Here is a 16,304-nt window from a genome sequence, read left to right on the forward strand (position 1 = left end):
GGCCCGAGGGTATAGCTTCAAAGCTATAATATAGACTCGTTCTTTTTTTTATTCTTTTTTTTAACCATATTCTCTCTATAGTGCTAAATTATCACATGCAGCTCTTAATGCCTGTCATATTTCCACAAAAACTAAATTTGAACAATCTGAACTAAAAACAACCCATCTGAATAAACCACAATATTTATATTGAGTAATTGATTGAACTTTATCATCTACCAATGTGAAAATTTTCCTCTGGCTTCTCATAAAACACAAAAGTTATAAACATACACAATTAAGACACATACAGTAATCATAATCATACAACAAATTCAAAAAACAACCACCCAATAAAATAAAAGTAATCATTCTCACAAAAGAAGCTTACCCTTACTTAATTCCATACCACTGCCACTGGTATAAAAGAGTGTTTTTAAGAACTTTGGGAACCTTATACCTTCTTCCAGATGGAAGCATTACAAATCCAGAGTAAAGTAGGTGTGTGGAATTGGATATAACCCTTGTATTGCCAGCGAAAATAGTTTATCAAGCTTGTTGTGTTTGCTGGCATCCTATTACCGTTTTCTCTATCTTGTGCAACTCATACTTATTCCTCACTCCCCGGTTTCCACACCAGACTGTAATATTAAAAACTAAAGACTATTAAACACTACTCTCAAAATGGCTTTTATATCTGCCATGTGTGTATTAGCGGAAGAACCTCTATTAATATGGATGATATATCTCAGAGCAAAATTTAGTCAGCATAGGTCTAATGCATTAAGAAGTGTAAAAACCTAATTTTTCATATCCTTAATGAGTATTTAAGTAAATATCAATGTAAATAGTATACTTTAGTTTGTTTGATTATTGGCTATATGACAGACTGCGGTCCAGTTTCCCAAAGGCAACACAGTGTAAATATCATTGTACCAGTTACAGTGCATGTTTAAAGTGTTCCTCACTCTACACTCTTGTAGACATATTTCCACTGGGTTGCTTTTGTTTCCAAACACTATGACCTGTAATTACCATAAAGAGGCCAAAACTTAGATTACAGTACATGTGCCAAAGCCAGGAATAAACTCTTAATTCCCAAGTGCTGTTGTCACTTAAGCATAGATATAGAGAGTAATCTCAATTATCTGGCCTGGATTGGTGTAATTAAAGGAAGACACATTCCTGTCTGGTGACATTGGGAAATTTTTCTGTGTTTCTCTTTATTACTTTACTTGGAGGTAACGGTAAACCAGGGATCAGAGAACTTGACCCTGAACAACGAGTTAAAACAGCATATACTTTAGTTTTTGAAAAAACTATCCCTGTAACTAGGTAAAGCATGTTATGGGTTGGAGGTTGAGGTAATAGAAAGGAATGCAGAATGATATCTTGAAAAAGACTTTAAACTAAACCAGAACACGATGTGAAAGTGCACAATAATCAATACTTACTTTCATCCTGTATACTGATAATGTACTGAATGGTTGATTGCATGTTTGATACATAAATGCTGCTAAGAGACCTTGAATTTTGCCATTTAATCTGTGTGCATATGCAAACGCACATCAAATATGTTTTTTAAAAAATGAGCAGCAGCTGTGGAAATAGAATTTTAAATAAATTATATTGTGATGTTAGTATGCAGACCAATTCAATCTTAAAAATGGTTTTCTGTCAAGTAACGTAATGGAATACAGTATGAGGCACTTGATGTTTTGTACTCCATCATAAAAAATTTATATTTTCACTTTTTCATGTTTTAATAAGAAATGGGTTTATGATGCATAGGGCCAGCCATGTGTATATATAACTACCTTATTAGAAGAATAAAAAAAGGCTTTTAAGCATTGCTAGGACACTTGGAAAGGAGCACCATTGTTTAGATCAAGTTCAAGCAATTGATGCTTTCTGTAGCACCTTTCTGACCCAAATGACTGCTTCAAAATATAAACAGTGAGGTATGTACTGAATGTTCCATGGATATTTGCCACATGCCTGTAGGAAATGAATTAGTATAGGGCACTGACCCATGACCTTTTGTATTATTACATGACTTAACAGATCTGACTTAAAAGCTTTTGCCCAAGTGGTTCGTAGTGAGTGTTTCATAGTGTCTTTTACTACATCAGTTTTGCTCCACTATGTTTGACCTCATCAATCATGATGTGGATGCTAATCATGTATTTCTTTTCTCTGTTCTCTCCCAAGGCCCACTGTCTGGATCGGCCCAAGCACTATCTCCGGCTGAAGTTTCTAATCGACAATCAAGTGCAATTTTATGTCCCTAAGCCTGAGGAGGAACTCTGGGACCTGGTGAGTTGTAGCTACAGCAATAAGCATGGATTGAATATTGGTGCTATACTGATAGAGGCCCTAGTGTCTTTGACTGATGAACATATTCATGCAAACAATTCCATGATTTTCTGATATTGAACACAGAGCTCAGTGTGACATAGATGTAGTGTTCAGAATACCTGATTTAGGATTGTGTTAACCATTTCAAAGGTGGAAAAATATTTAAATGATTTACCGAAATTAAACCCTAACAGCTTGGCTCAATGTCCTTAATAACATGAAAGCATATTTGCACACAGAGATGTACAGGCCATTTTAACCTTGGAATAACACAGCACAATAATATTTGCATTTGCACCCATGCACACACACACACACACACACACACACACACACACACACACACACCCCTGCAGTTGAAGTAGTTTTGGGTCTTTAAGCAAATGATGTTTATGTTTATGTGTTATTTTCCCTATGTGTAAAATAAAGAGGTTGTCAGAGTGTTTGATTTCAGAGGGATTCTTTTATGAGGTTTCTGTAGGTTCTAAAAACTGAAAATAATAGTAATAAGATAATATTTTCACACAGAAATCCAGATCATTATACACTTTCTTCCTTTTCTTTCAGCTCTACAAAGAGATTGAAATTTGTACCAAAACTACCAAAGTTATCCAGTTTGACAGAAAGGAATCCTGTGCCATTGGTTATGGTAAGAATTTTATTCACACTGCTGTCTCGTTTAGTAAATACATAAATTGTATTATTGAATTTAATGTATCAGTCTACTTATCAACTGGTATCAAATTCTCTTTTCTTTTCTTTCTGTCTCCTCCATAGGGTTTTCTGTAGTTGTGGTGGATGAGGATGGCACACAGCAGCTACATATTACAAACATAAAGGCAGGAGGCATGGCTTTCACTAAAGGTGAGTAGATCAGCTCTGATGCCTTAATGTAAATTAGGCATCTGATGTAAGAGTGTTGTACACTATGAGAAAAAGGGTACTAAACTATACCTTTCCTTATTGCCAGTACATTTCTGTACTTTTAGTATGGATCTATAACCTAGAAAGGTACACATAGTGAAACTTGAAAAATTAATTATGGTAAATATATATATTAAAGATACATGAAAAATACAAAAGATGTGCCCACTGAGTGTAACAGTGCTGACTCAGGAACAGATTCTGTATTCAGACTAAACCACAAGGTTTTCAGAGCCATTTAGGTTGCCTTTGTACAAGTGAAGCCATTGTTTTTTATTGAAAGAGGTGCACTGCTTTATCTAAAGCTATCCTGAGTAAATTTGATGAACTTTCAAATCTCAAACAGTGAGATAAACCATGGTACGAGACACCATTGGAATTGACAGACAGGTATGGGTGGAAGTTCTCAACCAAACTTTATACAGTTTCATGAACCTAAGAGAAAAATATTTGCCTACTTCATGGAGACAAATCAGCACTCAAACATGACTACCAGATAGGCAGAAAATTTTGACTGGGAGCTACTACATGTTCTTTTGTCATAAATAAAGCTACATTTTTGGAAAAACTGCACCGAATATATTAGATCTCAAACTAGACACTAATCTGTAGGGTCGCTCCAACTTTGCAGTGAGCAAAGCACAAAACATTATCTCTAAACCAAGAGTTCTCAGACTTTTTTGTAGCCACATGCCACATGAATTAATGTGAACTCCCCCTCAGTCCAAATTGTTTTATGAATATTATTTTAATGTGTACAGTAATTATTTTTGTTCCCCTATTTGTTCAAGCAACATACCTTTCTATACCTGAACCAACAGAAAGATACTATGTCCAAATTATTTATAGAGTTAATGAAGCTTGGATTAAACCTGTTCAATTCAAGTGGCCAATCAAATAGTTTTATAAGTACAAGAAATTATAGAACAAGCTATACATTAAGGTCTATAAGTTTGAATTGTTCAGCAATAAATAATACAACTTTGGCAATATGGGTGGTGAGTTCCACTGTGATAACTAAATTAACTAAAATCATCAACCCAACAATACCAGACCCCACTTTAATAACCACTATTCTAGAAATTAAGAATGCATTAATAATCAATCAATCTAATCAGAAGTAAAAGATAATAATAAATATACAATTATTAAATATAACACATAGTCAGAAACAACTAAGCCCATAAATAAATATCTAAGATGATTTTACAAGCAGTTGCATAGTTTAATTGGTTTTATTCACTAACCTTCCAATGGACATCCAGTGATCTTCCAATAGACCTTAAAGTATAGCTTATTTTATAAGTTCAAATGAACCATTAATGTTACTGTCAAAAGTTATAGCTTTGCTGGCTAATGGAAATTGATTTGGCAGAAGATTTATTTCGAACCTCACTTAGTGTGTTCTTATAAAGTGCTTTACCTTTTGCTGACACATTGCTGAGGGAATATCAAGCTATTTAAAACACCACAGACTGACCCAAATCTCCACTCAGCTGGAGGAAATGTGTTTTAAAAGCTTTCACATGTGACTGGATCAGCAAGTTAAACCAATTCCATGCCAACAAATGTCAACTCATCTCCATCTGACATAGGTTATGACTTGATTCAAATATGTGACGCATACTGTCCTAACAAAAATACTGGGGTTGAATGAAATCAGAAGCTAAAAAAATTTAAGTTTCCAGTGCTCTTTCTGATATGTTGTTTACTTCAGTATCTCTTGGAGCAGATAGACAGACACAGTTTTTCTGGTTATATTAAAACCAATGTAGCAAACAAACACAAGGGCTAGGTAAGGCTTAGAAACATTAGACAGGACAATGGTAGGGCGATCAACATAAACTAGACACGACTAGATCGGTAATAAGAATCAAGCTATGGCCAAAACACTTATCACATCAGGTAGATAACAAAAGGTTTGAAATTGTCACAGACACAATGCTGGAGCAAGAGTTTGTGCCGCTATACGGAGAGTCTGTGTTATTTAATGGGAGTAGTGTGATTGCAAACAGACGAGTGTCATTAGTAATCAGGTGACTGGGAGCACGGATAGGTGTTTGACTAGAGGTCACGTGATGAGGGAGTTTGCACACATGTCTATATGAGGACAATTTAAGCACAGTAGTCTGTAGGATATTTTGGGACTGTTGTAGTTAAAACACGTGCACATGTGTGTGTGCTAGGTTTTAATTGGCACTAGTTAGTCTGGTCATCCAGTCATGCACAAGTATTAGAGCAGAAAAGTGCTTATAGCTAGACTCCATGAATAACCAGGCCAATCAGCACAAAGCCAAGTAGACAGTGTTTGTCCCTGGAGAACAAAGCCTGTGTGTCAAGCGTGTGCCCCAAACATACACTCTATACTGAAGCTGAAATTAAAGCCACATGCAGTCTGAGACAAATGAGCATGGAATATATAGCACTGTAGCATGTTGCCCAGGGGCTGTGCTCTTTATTTAGGCCAGTTTGGACACACTGGCACTTCATTTTTATGACATCTCTCTGGCCTTTATCATTACTCCAGTAGCGACGGTTTGCTTCACATCCAATTGGGTCACACTTCAGGCTATGCCTGTATGGGTTTGTATGTGTGTGTGTGTGGGGAGGGGGGGTGTTTGTGTGTGGAACAGCAACTTGCAAATGAAATGTTCACCTACAAGAACTTGGGCCAGTTAAATTATTTGGTAACACTTTTCTGAAGTGTACTTACTTTAGGCCTTCATAACACATTCATAAACAGACATGAATATTACATAAACTAATATTGGTGGCATTATGTATGTCTTTTTTATTTAAAAAAAAGTCCCTCTCTGTGTTGTGCAGCTTAGTGCAGGGTTCCACATGGGGAACTACAACTATTTTGATTGGCTCTTCAAAATCAAGCTTTTGAGCTGTATTTGAAACATGTTTACAATAAGAATATTATAGTGACATGTCTACACAATGTTCAATGAATGATGGGAAAATATATGGCCAGCTGCGATAGCTAACTACGGAGCTAATGCATGTTTCCTAGTATAATTTACAGCTTTATCATGAGCACATTATCTAATGATATGGACAAAAACAAAACGTAGGCTATAAGTATATCAGGGATAGTTTGTTACATAAAATTACAAAACCAACTTCTGGAATGATGCATAATGTGCAAGGTATTTATTAATATGTTATTAATAGTACTGTTATTAATTAGTTATTAATATGTATACCATAGTATTGTAAAATTCTGATTGGTCAGAAGGTACTGATTATTTTTAAATAAAAGCAGCCCTGGCAGTAGTGTCAGATGCAAGACAAAGCATGGGTTGGCATTAATGCGTTCATACTAATACATTATTGTTTCTATAGTAACAGCTAATTCACACGGACTCAGCTCATTGATATGGTGAAGCTTTTTTTAACATTAGTGTGTCAGTGTTTGTAGTGGTTGTAGGATAGAGCACTTTGTAGTTTCTGCTTTCTCAATAACATGACAAGCTGCCTCTTATTAACTTCAACGCAGAGAAAAAAGAGAGCCTGGTGAGGAACGACTGTTTATAACTATAACATAAGTGATTACAGGAAATACCTTGTCTCACGGACAATGTTAAATGTAAATATAAATTGTTGTTCTCATTTTAAGAAGAAGAAAACACTTCAAAACATGCTGCTGGAAAGTAATCAACTTTAGGGTGGTAAAAGGTCTTTTCTTTACATCAGGCACATTACTCTGCCTACCTCGTGTAACCTCATCCCAAGCTTCAAGCGGTAGAGAAGACTCTGCAACCAGTCTCTGAGCTGGCTATGAGCGTCAATAAACAATTAGAGTGGGAGTCATGTGGTACTGTAATAAGTAGTACTGTAATTGCACCGAATCGGATGCTGATTGGGCAGCTCTTATGCTGCTAATTGATAATCAAGAGAATGGGAATCAGCTGGAGCGTGCAGCAGAGACAGCTTTTTTGTTTCTCCTATTGTGCAAGGAGTGTAATAAAGTGTTTAAAAATGGCAGATCTGTGAGAATATGGAACAAAAAAAGCCCATGTGACACTACTTCCAGCTCTTTTTTTTGCACACACTAAGGAACACACCTCTGTCAAATAGAGAATTATCTAGCATGTCATAGAGTTTTCCCAAAGAGCACTATCTACTTCTTTCAAATTGAAAGTATTTTTAATTAAATTTGTTTAATTAAATAAAATTGTCATCTGATAGCTTGCGTGTGCGTGTGTGTGTGTGTCTGTGCATGTCTATAGGTCTGAGAGCTGGTGATGAGATCCTGCAGCTGAACGATAAAGAGGCAAGTGTGTTGGAGCTGTCGGACCTGAATGCCGCGTTTGCTCAGCCTTCTCTCACACTCACCATCAGTACTGTGCCCCAATCCGAGCCGTGCCAGCGATGTCTACTGCTTCCCCGCCGCTCAGACGCACCCCATGATCTCTACACAGACATCTTCTCCCAGAGCCAAGGTACAATTATCAACCCACTCACAACATATTTAAAATTGGCTTTGGGATTTAATGGTATGATACTGTATATCACTGATTACCTGAAAATGAATGATACTGGCCTCAAAAACTGGATCTTATTGGATGGGGTGTTGCTTATTTTCTAATCGAATCCAGTGATGAATGTTATACAATGAGTGTGTTATGATGAACACAGATCATCCACACAAACTCAGAACACATGTCTTAAAGCATGCAGCCATCATACTTTTGGTATTTTGTAGAACTTTCCATTACAAACAAGCAGACAGCCGCATCCCTATTTTTTTATTATTATTATTTACTTAGTTCATTAATTTTAATTCATAATTATAATTAATTTTAAGGAATCCCATAAAGGAAATTGCATTGGTACAGCAGTCAATCACAGTGAAGAATTCAAATAGAAAACAGTTAAAAGTTATAAATAGCAAAGATAACTAGACTAGGAAAGAGGGAAGAGTAAATTCAGTAGAATTGGTACTACACCTATTTTATTTAATAAATACTAGACACTATTCAGTGATGTTGATAACAAACCAGAAACTGTTTAACATTATGGTTGCTTTATTTATGGGTGTGACAAGACCATGCTAGAATTGTGACATAGTGTGAGTAATCGTAAATTTGGTAGAATTGAGAAGCTTTCAGGCATGTGCATGAGAAAATCTGAAAGGAAACACCAGGAATTAAAAGCAAAAAAAATTGTAAAGGTGATTGAAACAGATTTTTAAAAATAAATAAATGATTACCTGGAAAGTATGCAATTCACATTTCAATGATTGCATTTTCATCTGGTGGTTAGTTTATGAAATTTGGTTAAAAAACTGATTAAACTTTGGATGGAAAAGACCTCTGATTTCTCTCCACTTTCCTTCTCCATCTCCTACTCCCTCTAGAGGACATCCTGGATGAGACCTCTGGAAATGTGCTTGAGAGCCCGGAGACTGAAGACATGGAAGAATATGCCATTTCACCTGTGGAGGATGTAGTGGATGGATCTGTGGCTGAGCTGGAAACTGACTCTGAACACAAGGTAAGGCAGAGTTGCTATGGTATAATGTTGCTCAATGCAGTCAGCCTCAGAGTTCTGTATGCACTCTGTATGCTCTGTATGCTCGAGTAATTAAATGGAGGTCAATGAGTTTCAGATCAGATGTCATTATGGTGGATAGGAGGTGTTGTATGAGTGTGAACAGTGCATAGTAAAGTGTAGGAACACAACTTACTGCTAGGTTTGGAGTATCATTATCAATGTGTTCAACTCACTTCAGAGCTGTTAGACACACAAACACAGAGCTGTGTGACACTTTCCCTGTGGATACACACACACACACACACACACACACAGAGAGAGAGAGAGAGAGAGAGAGAGAGAGAGAGAGAGAGAGAGAGAGTCCCTGTGGATTAAGGGTGTAACACAATGCCATTATCTCTATCTGCATTTGTTTAGGGCTCAAAAAATTCGTATCTGTTTTCATATTCGGCTTTAACTTGAACTTGGTCTTTGTCCTACATGCAGGGTTGCCAGGTTCAGCATAAACTATACAGTGGGGAAATTAAGTATTAGACGCGTCAACATTTTTTTCAGTAAATATATTTTAACCAGACATCAGTATTAACTCAGGAAATCCGTAAATATAAAGAATTCACAACATTAAAGTCCATAAATAAAGTTATGTGTAATGAAGTGGAATGACACAGGAAAAAAGTACTGAACACGCTAATGAAAAGCAGTTCTCCAAGGCAAGATAAGGCAAGGAAACAGCTGAAATCCGTAAGTAATTATACCCCCTATCTGTGCAAATTAATATCAGCTGGGTTAGTAAATTGATGGTCTATAAAAAGGCTTTTCGTTACCAAGGTGTCACACAAGAAACGTCTCATAAAGGGTAAAAGCAAAGAGCCCTCCCAAGACCTTCACAATCTTATTGTTACAAAACATATTGATGGAATCAGATAGAGATGTTTTTCAAAACTTCTGAATCCTCTAGTAAGCAACAGTGGGGCCATTATCCGCAAGTGGAAGCAACATCACTCCATCATCAACCGGCTATGCACTGGAGCTCCTCGCTTTTTCTGAAGATTTCTGACCAGGGAGTCAGAAGAATAATCAGAAGTGTACCCCAAGAGCCAAGGACTACTAAAGCTCCAGAAACACTTGGAGGCAGCAGGTGCCATCATCACAGAGAAAACAATAGGCAACGCACTCCACTGCCATGGCTTCTCCGCACGCTTACCCCGCAAGACTCCATTACTAAAGAAAAAGGCATGTCGAAGCTTGCTTAAAACTTGCTACAACTCATTTGGACAAGCATATGAAATACTGGGAGAGCAAAATTGAACTTTTTGGCTGTCATACTACACACCATGTTTGGAGAAGAAATGGCAGTGCACATCACCCTAAAAACACTATACCAACAGTGAAGTTTGGAGGTGGAAGCATCATGGTGTGGGGCTGTTTTTCATCGCATGGTACTGGCAGACGTCATATAATTCAAGGAACGATGAATGAAGCACTTTACCGGGAGATTCTTGAGAAGAATTTGCCGCCATCCACCAGAATGATGATGAGATGTGGGTGGATCTTCCAGCAGCACAACGATCCAAAGATATGTTTAGAATAATGGGCCAAAATCACACCTGAATACTGCGGCCGATTAATTTCTTCATACAGGAAGCGTCTTGAAGCTGTCATTACAAGCAAAGGCTTCTCCACTAAGTATTAAATAAATTTCAGTTATCGTGTTCAATACTTTTTTTCTGTGTCATTCCACTTCATTACACATAACTTTATTTATGGACTAATTTTGTGAATTCTTTATATTTCCGGATTTCTTGAGTTAATACTGATGTCTGGTGATTTCTTGAGTTAATACTGATGTCTGGTGATTTCTTGAGTTAATACTGATGTCTGGTGAAACTTTCATGTGAATAGCCTCATTGGAAATATATTTACTGAAAAAAATGTTGACGCGTCCAATACTTATTTCCCCCACTGCATGCGTACTGCAGATTCTGCAAATCAGAAATGCACCACTGTTAACTTGTTTCCTGGATAAAGACTGGTAAAACGTGCCAATATTTTTTCAGTTTCCCAAACATTTCTGGCTAGTTTCAAGGCTTTTTGTGCAGTTGTAGTTGGGGTGCGGAATATAGCTAAAGCCTGGCAATCTGCCCCATGAGTTTGCACACACTAGGAATATAATCCATATATTAATATAAAAATATATGGATTTTGTTCCTACTGCACTCAAAAACAAACACAGAGTTGTGTTTCACTGTGCCAGTGTAAATAAACACACACACACACACACACGGAGCTGTGTGCCACTGTGTCCCTGCCTTCAGCAGGTCTTCATGATGGCTACAGGGCCTTTGGGTTGGTTTTCATTTGTTCAGGATCAGATTCTTTGGTTCTACATCTCTCTTACAGGCTGTCCTCTTACATCAGCTCACTGACTAAAGCACAATGTGGCCATCTCCTGTTTCACATCATAACTGACACCTATTTCTTCTTTGAGCATAAGTTATACTGAGCTGTACAATTTCTCAATATTTCTGTGAGGTTTTACTTACACTGTGCACAGTGTCTGGCATACAGTAATCTGAGCTCATGGGTATCATTGCATTGGAGTTGGTTTTTTTTTTGTATAAATCTATTGTATAGTGTATTCTTTTGTCATGTGATCGCACAGGTCACATTTGCTTTATAGGCAGCATCAGAAGGATGGGGCTGCTCACACATGCGAGTGCAGTGAACTGTAGTAACGATGCATTACTTTTATATCCTATTGAGGACAGCAAAAAGAGAAATAAACACATTAATTCTCAATTTTTCTCAGTTTTATTGTATGAAAAATCAGTTCTTGGTTCTAGTTCTTTATAAATTCAATGGTTATATACTGTTGAACTGTATTTATTTTGTTTTCCCCCTCTGCTAAGCAGTGTATGTGTGTATGTGTGTGTGTGGGTGTGTGCATGTGTACATCATGTTCATTACAAATTATGTAATATATAATGTAGTATAATAATTATGTAGTGTATATATATATATATATATATATATATATATATATATATATATATATATATATATATATATATGTATGTATGTATGGGTATTCTGGAGCCTTACTCAGCAAAAAAAGAAACATTCAATTGCTTTTATTTCCAGCAAATTTCTTAACATGTGTAAATATTGTATTAACATAAAAACATTCAAGAACTGAAACATAAACTGAATTAAGTTTCACAGACATTTGAGAAACAGAAATGGAATAATGAGTCCCTGAACAAAGGGGGGGGGGGGGGATTTGTCAGTTCTTGCTGTGAGATGTTACTCCACTCTTCCACCAAGGCATTTGAAAGTTCTCAATCACGTCTGGGGGGACAGACAGTTACATGTAATTTTCCACTGCAAGGATGATCAGCTGTCCTACCTGTCTCCCTGTAGCAATGTCTTAGGCGTCTTACATTAAAGACATTGCAGTTTAATGCTCTGGCCACATCTGCAGTCAACATGCCTCTCTGCAGCAGACCTATGACATGTTCACGAAGGTGAGCAGGAGCCAGAGACATCTTTCTTCTGGTGTTTTTCAGAGTCAGTAGAAAGGTCTCTTTAGTGTCCTTTAAAGTTATTGTCCAAAGTTATTGTAACTGTGACCATAATTGCCTACCTCCTGTAAACTGTTAGTGTCTTAAGGACTGTTCCACAGGTGCATGTGCAATAATTGTTTATGATTCACTGAACAACCATGAAAAACATTGTTTAAACCCTTTCCAATAAAGATCTGTAAAGCTTATTTTATCTTTAAAATGCAGTCTCCTGAAAAAGGGAGGTTTCTTTTTTTGCTGAGTATATATATCCTGGTCAATCAAGATCGTTCAAGTAAATCTGAAACGAAAAACAAAAGCAAACTATGAGATCTTTTTGCAATATTTACTGCTTTAAAGACAAAAACAGACCCTATTTGCATATGTTTCCTCATTCTAATCAAGATCCAGACTCCAATCACACTCAGTGTATTTGATTTGCCTCAGTGTCAGTGCAGAAGCCATGCTACACTCTCCATGCTTGTCATTTCGATTTTCCGTTGCTGCATTCAAAACCAATTTCTACTTATTCCCATTTCCTCCTGTTAATCAGTGCTTCAGAGAGCACATCATGGTATTAAATCTCAAATAATACCTTGTACATTCACTTAGCACACAGTAATAGGTAATAAAGTGATACTTACATGCTTGATTTAGCCTGTTTGTCTGTTTGCAGTGCTGAGCTGAGGTCAGATCTGAGTGCTTTTTGCATTTTACCAGTCTAGGGACTCGACTGAATGCAAAAGATGGTAGCTGGTTTTTCATTATATCTGTCCTTTCATACTTATCTTTCTTGTTCTATTTATTGTTTACACATTTCTGTTTCTGCCACCTTGATGACAGGAGAGGAATCAGGAGAGGATGACAGGAGAGAATAATCTTTGTCTCTCTAGCTGGTGAGCCGATACACCATCTGCTGCTGAGCCTCATGTTTAGCCCCAATAACTCATGCACAGCAAAGCCATGGCATCTGTGTATGTGTGAGTGTGTGCATGTGTGTGTATCCCCATGTCTGTCTCTTTTTCTCCTTTTTGACTTAAGATGTCTCATTATACCGGTATTCAACTTGCAGAATGCACTGCACAACAACACACAGAAATCCTGTCTCAAAAAGATTCAAATCCACACTACCATATTTTGGTTTAACAGCTAATTAACACTTTTTTGAGTATCTTGCTAAATAACACAATTGCTAAATAACACAATTGCTAAATAACAATTGGCTATCAGTACATGTATTATTCCTATATTTTTATTTATTTATTATTTACATATTATCTATTAGCTAATGTAACTCACACTGTGAACACAGATATTGTCTTCCTCTACTGAAATTAATAAGGTATCCATCACAGCTATCACAATGTCTCTCACATCTCTCACCTGGTGCTACTTCAGAGTGAAGAGTCTGTAATTAGACCCCATTTTCCCTCTTCATACAGCTCTTACTGAAGCTAATGCTCCTTCTGTATAATCAAATGAACATCTTTAACAGCTATTCAGCTCCTGCTAAGTGAGATCCTTTAGGCCAGCCATGCTTTGTGCACTCTGTCCTTTTTAAATCACACTGTTGACCAGTGTTATGATCTCATAGGGTGTTTTTTTCCTGGAAAGCAAAAAAAAAAAAAAAAAAAAAAAAAAAGGAAGGAGGACACCTTTTTTTTAATTAGCCCTTCATTCTAATTGCTTGATTACAATTCAGATTGCTTTGTTCTGATAAATTGAGGCAGGTGCTGGAGGAAACGGACAGCCCAGCACACAAAGAAGAGAAGGACTTCATTAGATTTCTCATTGAATAATGCCTGTGTGCATTTCTCATCCTCTCTGATGAGATGGTATGGGTCGTCATTTCAGTTGTAGACTAATTCAATACAGCCCTTGCTACTTTGCCAAATCACACAGGGAAAAAACAAAGATGGATTTGATAGTCAAGTTAATTTCACATTTATCATGTAGCTTTGTGTGGGCTGTGTATGTATGAGCTTATTCCAAGACTTTGTAACTATATGGTTTAATCTTTTTTTTTTCTTTGCAAAAATTAATCATAAATAGTCACATGGCCAAGAATTAATTGTGTGAGGACATATACTAAATGTCACTGTGTGATCTGTACAATTAAATTAATAAGTTCATCATGCTCATAGGGGGGCATGGTGGCTTAGTGGTTAGCACATTTACCTCGTACCTCCAGGATTGGGGGTTCGATTCCTGCCTACATGCGGAGTTTGCGTGTTCTCCCTGTGCTTCGAGGGTTTCCTCTGGGTACTCCAGTTTCCTCCCTCAGTCCAAAGACATGCATTGTAGGCTGATTGGCATTTCCAAATTGTCTGTGGTGTGCATGCGATTGTTCCCGCCGATGGGCTGGCCCCCCGTCCAGGGTTTCCTCCTGCTCGTGCCCTGAGTCCCCTGGGATAGGCTCCCGCGCGACCCTGTGTAGGATAAGGGAACACAAAATAGATGGTTGGACCATGCTCATACATTTTGGGTGGATGTCCAAACTATAGTTTAAGCAGTTATTGCACAAATTTCTTATTTAATCATTATTTTTGAGTTTTGCCACATATTGTACATTTATAATAGTTGCACTGAAAATGATTCTTACAAAACCAGATCCGCTCGTCTTTTTCTCCTCCTCCAGTAAACCTCCAGTACTTCATCACCTGTCACCTTGATATCACTATCTTCAGATGTGATTAAACAGACTAAAATGTGATTAAACAGACTAAGGGATGCGTTCATTTAATGTCTGGAACAGGTAAAATATGGTAGACTTATTTTTAAGAACAACATTATAGTGTGCTGATGTTGATCATTGTTGATTGTGTGTGGGGTTTACATATGAGTGTGTACCGTGGTGTGTATTAATGGAAGGAGTGCACTTTTCTTTTAGTTATTTTAGTCTTAAGTTTTCCATTTGTTCTGTATTCTGTTCATACTCTTAACATGAACAGAACAATAATAATTTTTACAGAAACTTTACAGGTCTTGTTTACAGCTCAATTAATTTGTCAAGTGCTGGCAGCATATTTGTCATTCAGAAGTGTTATAGTCATATAGGGTTTAAATGAAAGTGAGTGATAAGAGGACATCCTTGCTCTCTTGGGAAGGAAATGTTTGCCTTTCTGTCCCATGAGTCACTCTGATAAGACAAGTCTTCCTTAAGTGTTTGGCTGTATGTTTGTGTAAGTGGGGAGGTGGGAACTTTGGAGTATAAAACTACACCTACAAAACTGTGTCCTAGTTCAGATTCCTTTGGCAGCACAAGAGTCTGTGGACAGGTTTGGACTCGTGTCCTTCTCACTCTCATACTTTCGACTGCTCCCTTTTTTTTTTGTTTTCCTTTTCATCTTCTTTTGGTTGTTTCCCTTGAGCTTATTACTGGTCGTACGTGCATGGATGGAGGTATGGCTAATGTTTGTATTCATTTTCTTAGCTTTGGACACCTTAGTGATTTATTCATTTATTTATCTTAAATTTAGCAGTTTTTAATGTTAATTTGTAAGGTTTTTGACTAAATGTTTTGGCTGCACTAGTTGCTTATGCCAGTTTTCCTGCACCGTCTTAAATAATGGCTATAATAATCATGCTTCCAGTTCTATGTATAAAGGTGGCAAATTTATTTGTGATTGTTTAGAACTGCACTTGGTTATGTTGTGCAGCGTTGCAACGAGGATCTCTGGATTTTAGTGTCCTTTGTTGAAAGTTCTCACTTCCGTATGCTGGAGTCCTTGTTAATTTGCATAACCTTTTGCGTTTGTGCCACTCGCAGCTCTAAATGTACATGAACGGATTCAATTCATAACTCATTGGAAAAGGCATTACATGAGCATGTCAAGACCCACAGCACATTGTTTGCAATACACAGTAATTACACTGGAATTCGTTCACACTCATTCTCCAAAGAAAAGAAAAGTTGAAGTGAATCAACGAGCATCACACAGTCACATGCTGAGCTCTTGTGTGGATCTTATAGTTGGT

At 37.1% G+C, this 16,304-nt stretch overlaps 1 protein-coding gene across 2 annotated transcripts in view; it reads left to right on the plus strand.

Moving 5' to 3' along the window:
* Nucleotides 1-16,304, plus strand: part of tiam1a (TIAM Rac1 associated GEF 1a) — a 61,866-nt gene that overhangs the window by 31,659 nt on the left and 13,903 nt on the right. Inside the window, exons 11-15 of one of the 2 annotated variants that reach the window (XM_053644604.1) lie at nt 2,191-2,295; nt 2,905-2,986; nt 3,115-3,201; nt 7,500-7,712; nt 8,630-8,766. In XM_053644604.1, the coding sequence (XP_053500579.1) occupies nt 2,191-2,295; nt 2,905-2,986; nt 3,115-3,201; nt 7,500-7,712; nt 8,630-8,766 (624 nt within the window). Of the gene's footprint in view, nt 1-2,190; nt 2,296-2,904; nt 2,987-3,114; nt 3,202-7,499; nt 7,713-8,629; nt 8,767-15,032; nt 15,729-16,304 lie in introns of those variants that run through there. The other variant, XM_053644605.1, reaches the window with a different exon arrangement.

This window comes from Ictalurus furcatus, chromosome 16, assembly GCF_023375685.1.
Source record: "Ictalurus furcatus strain D&B chromosome 16, Billie_1.0, whole genome shotgun sequence".
Lineage (NCBI taxonomy): Eukaryota > Metazoa > Chordata > Actinopteri > Siluriformes > Ictaluridae > Ictalurus > Ictalurus furcatus.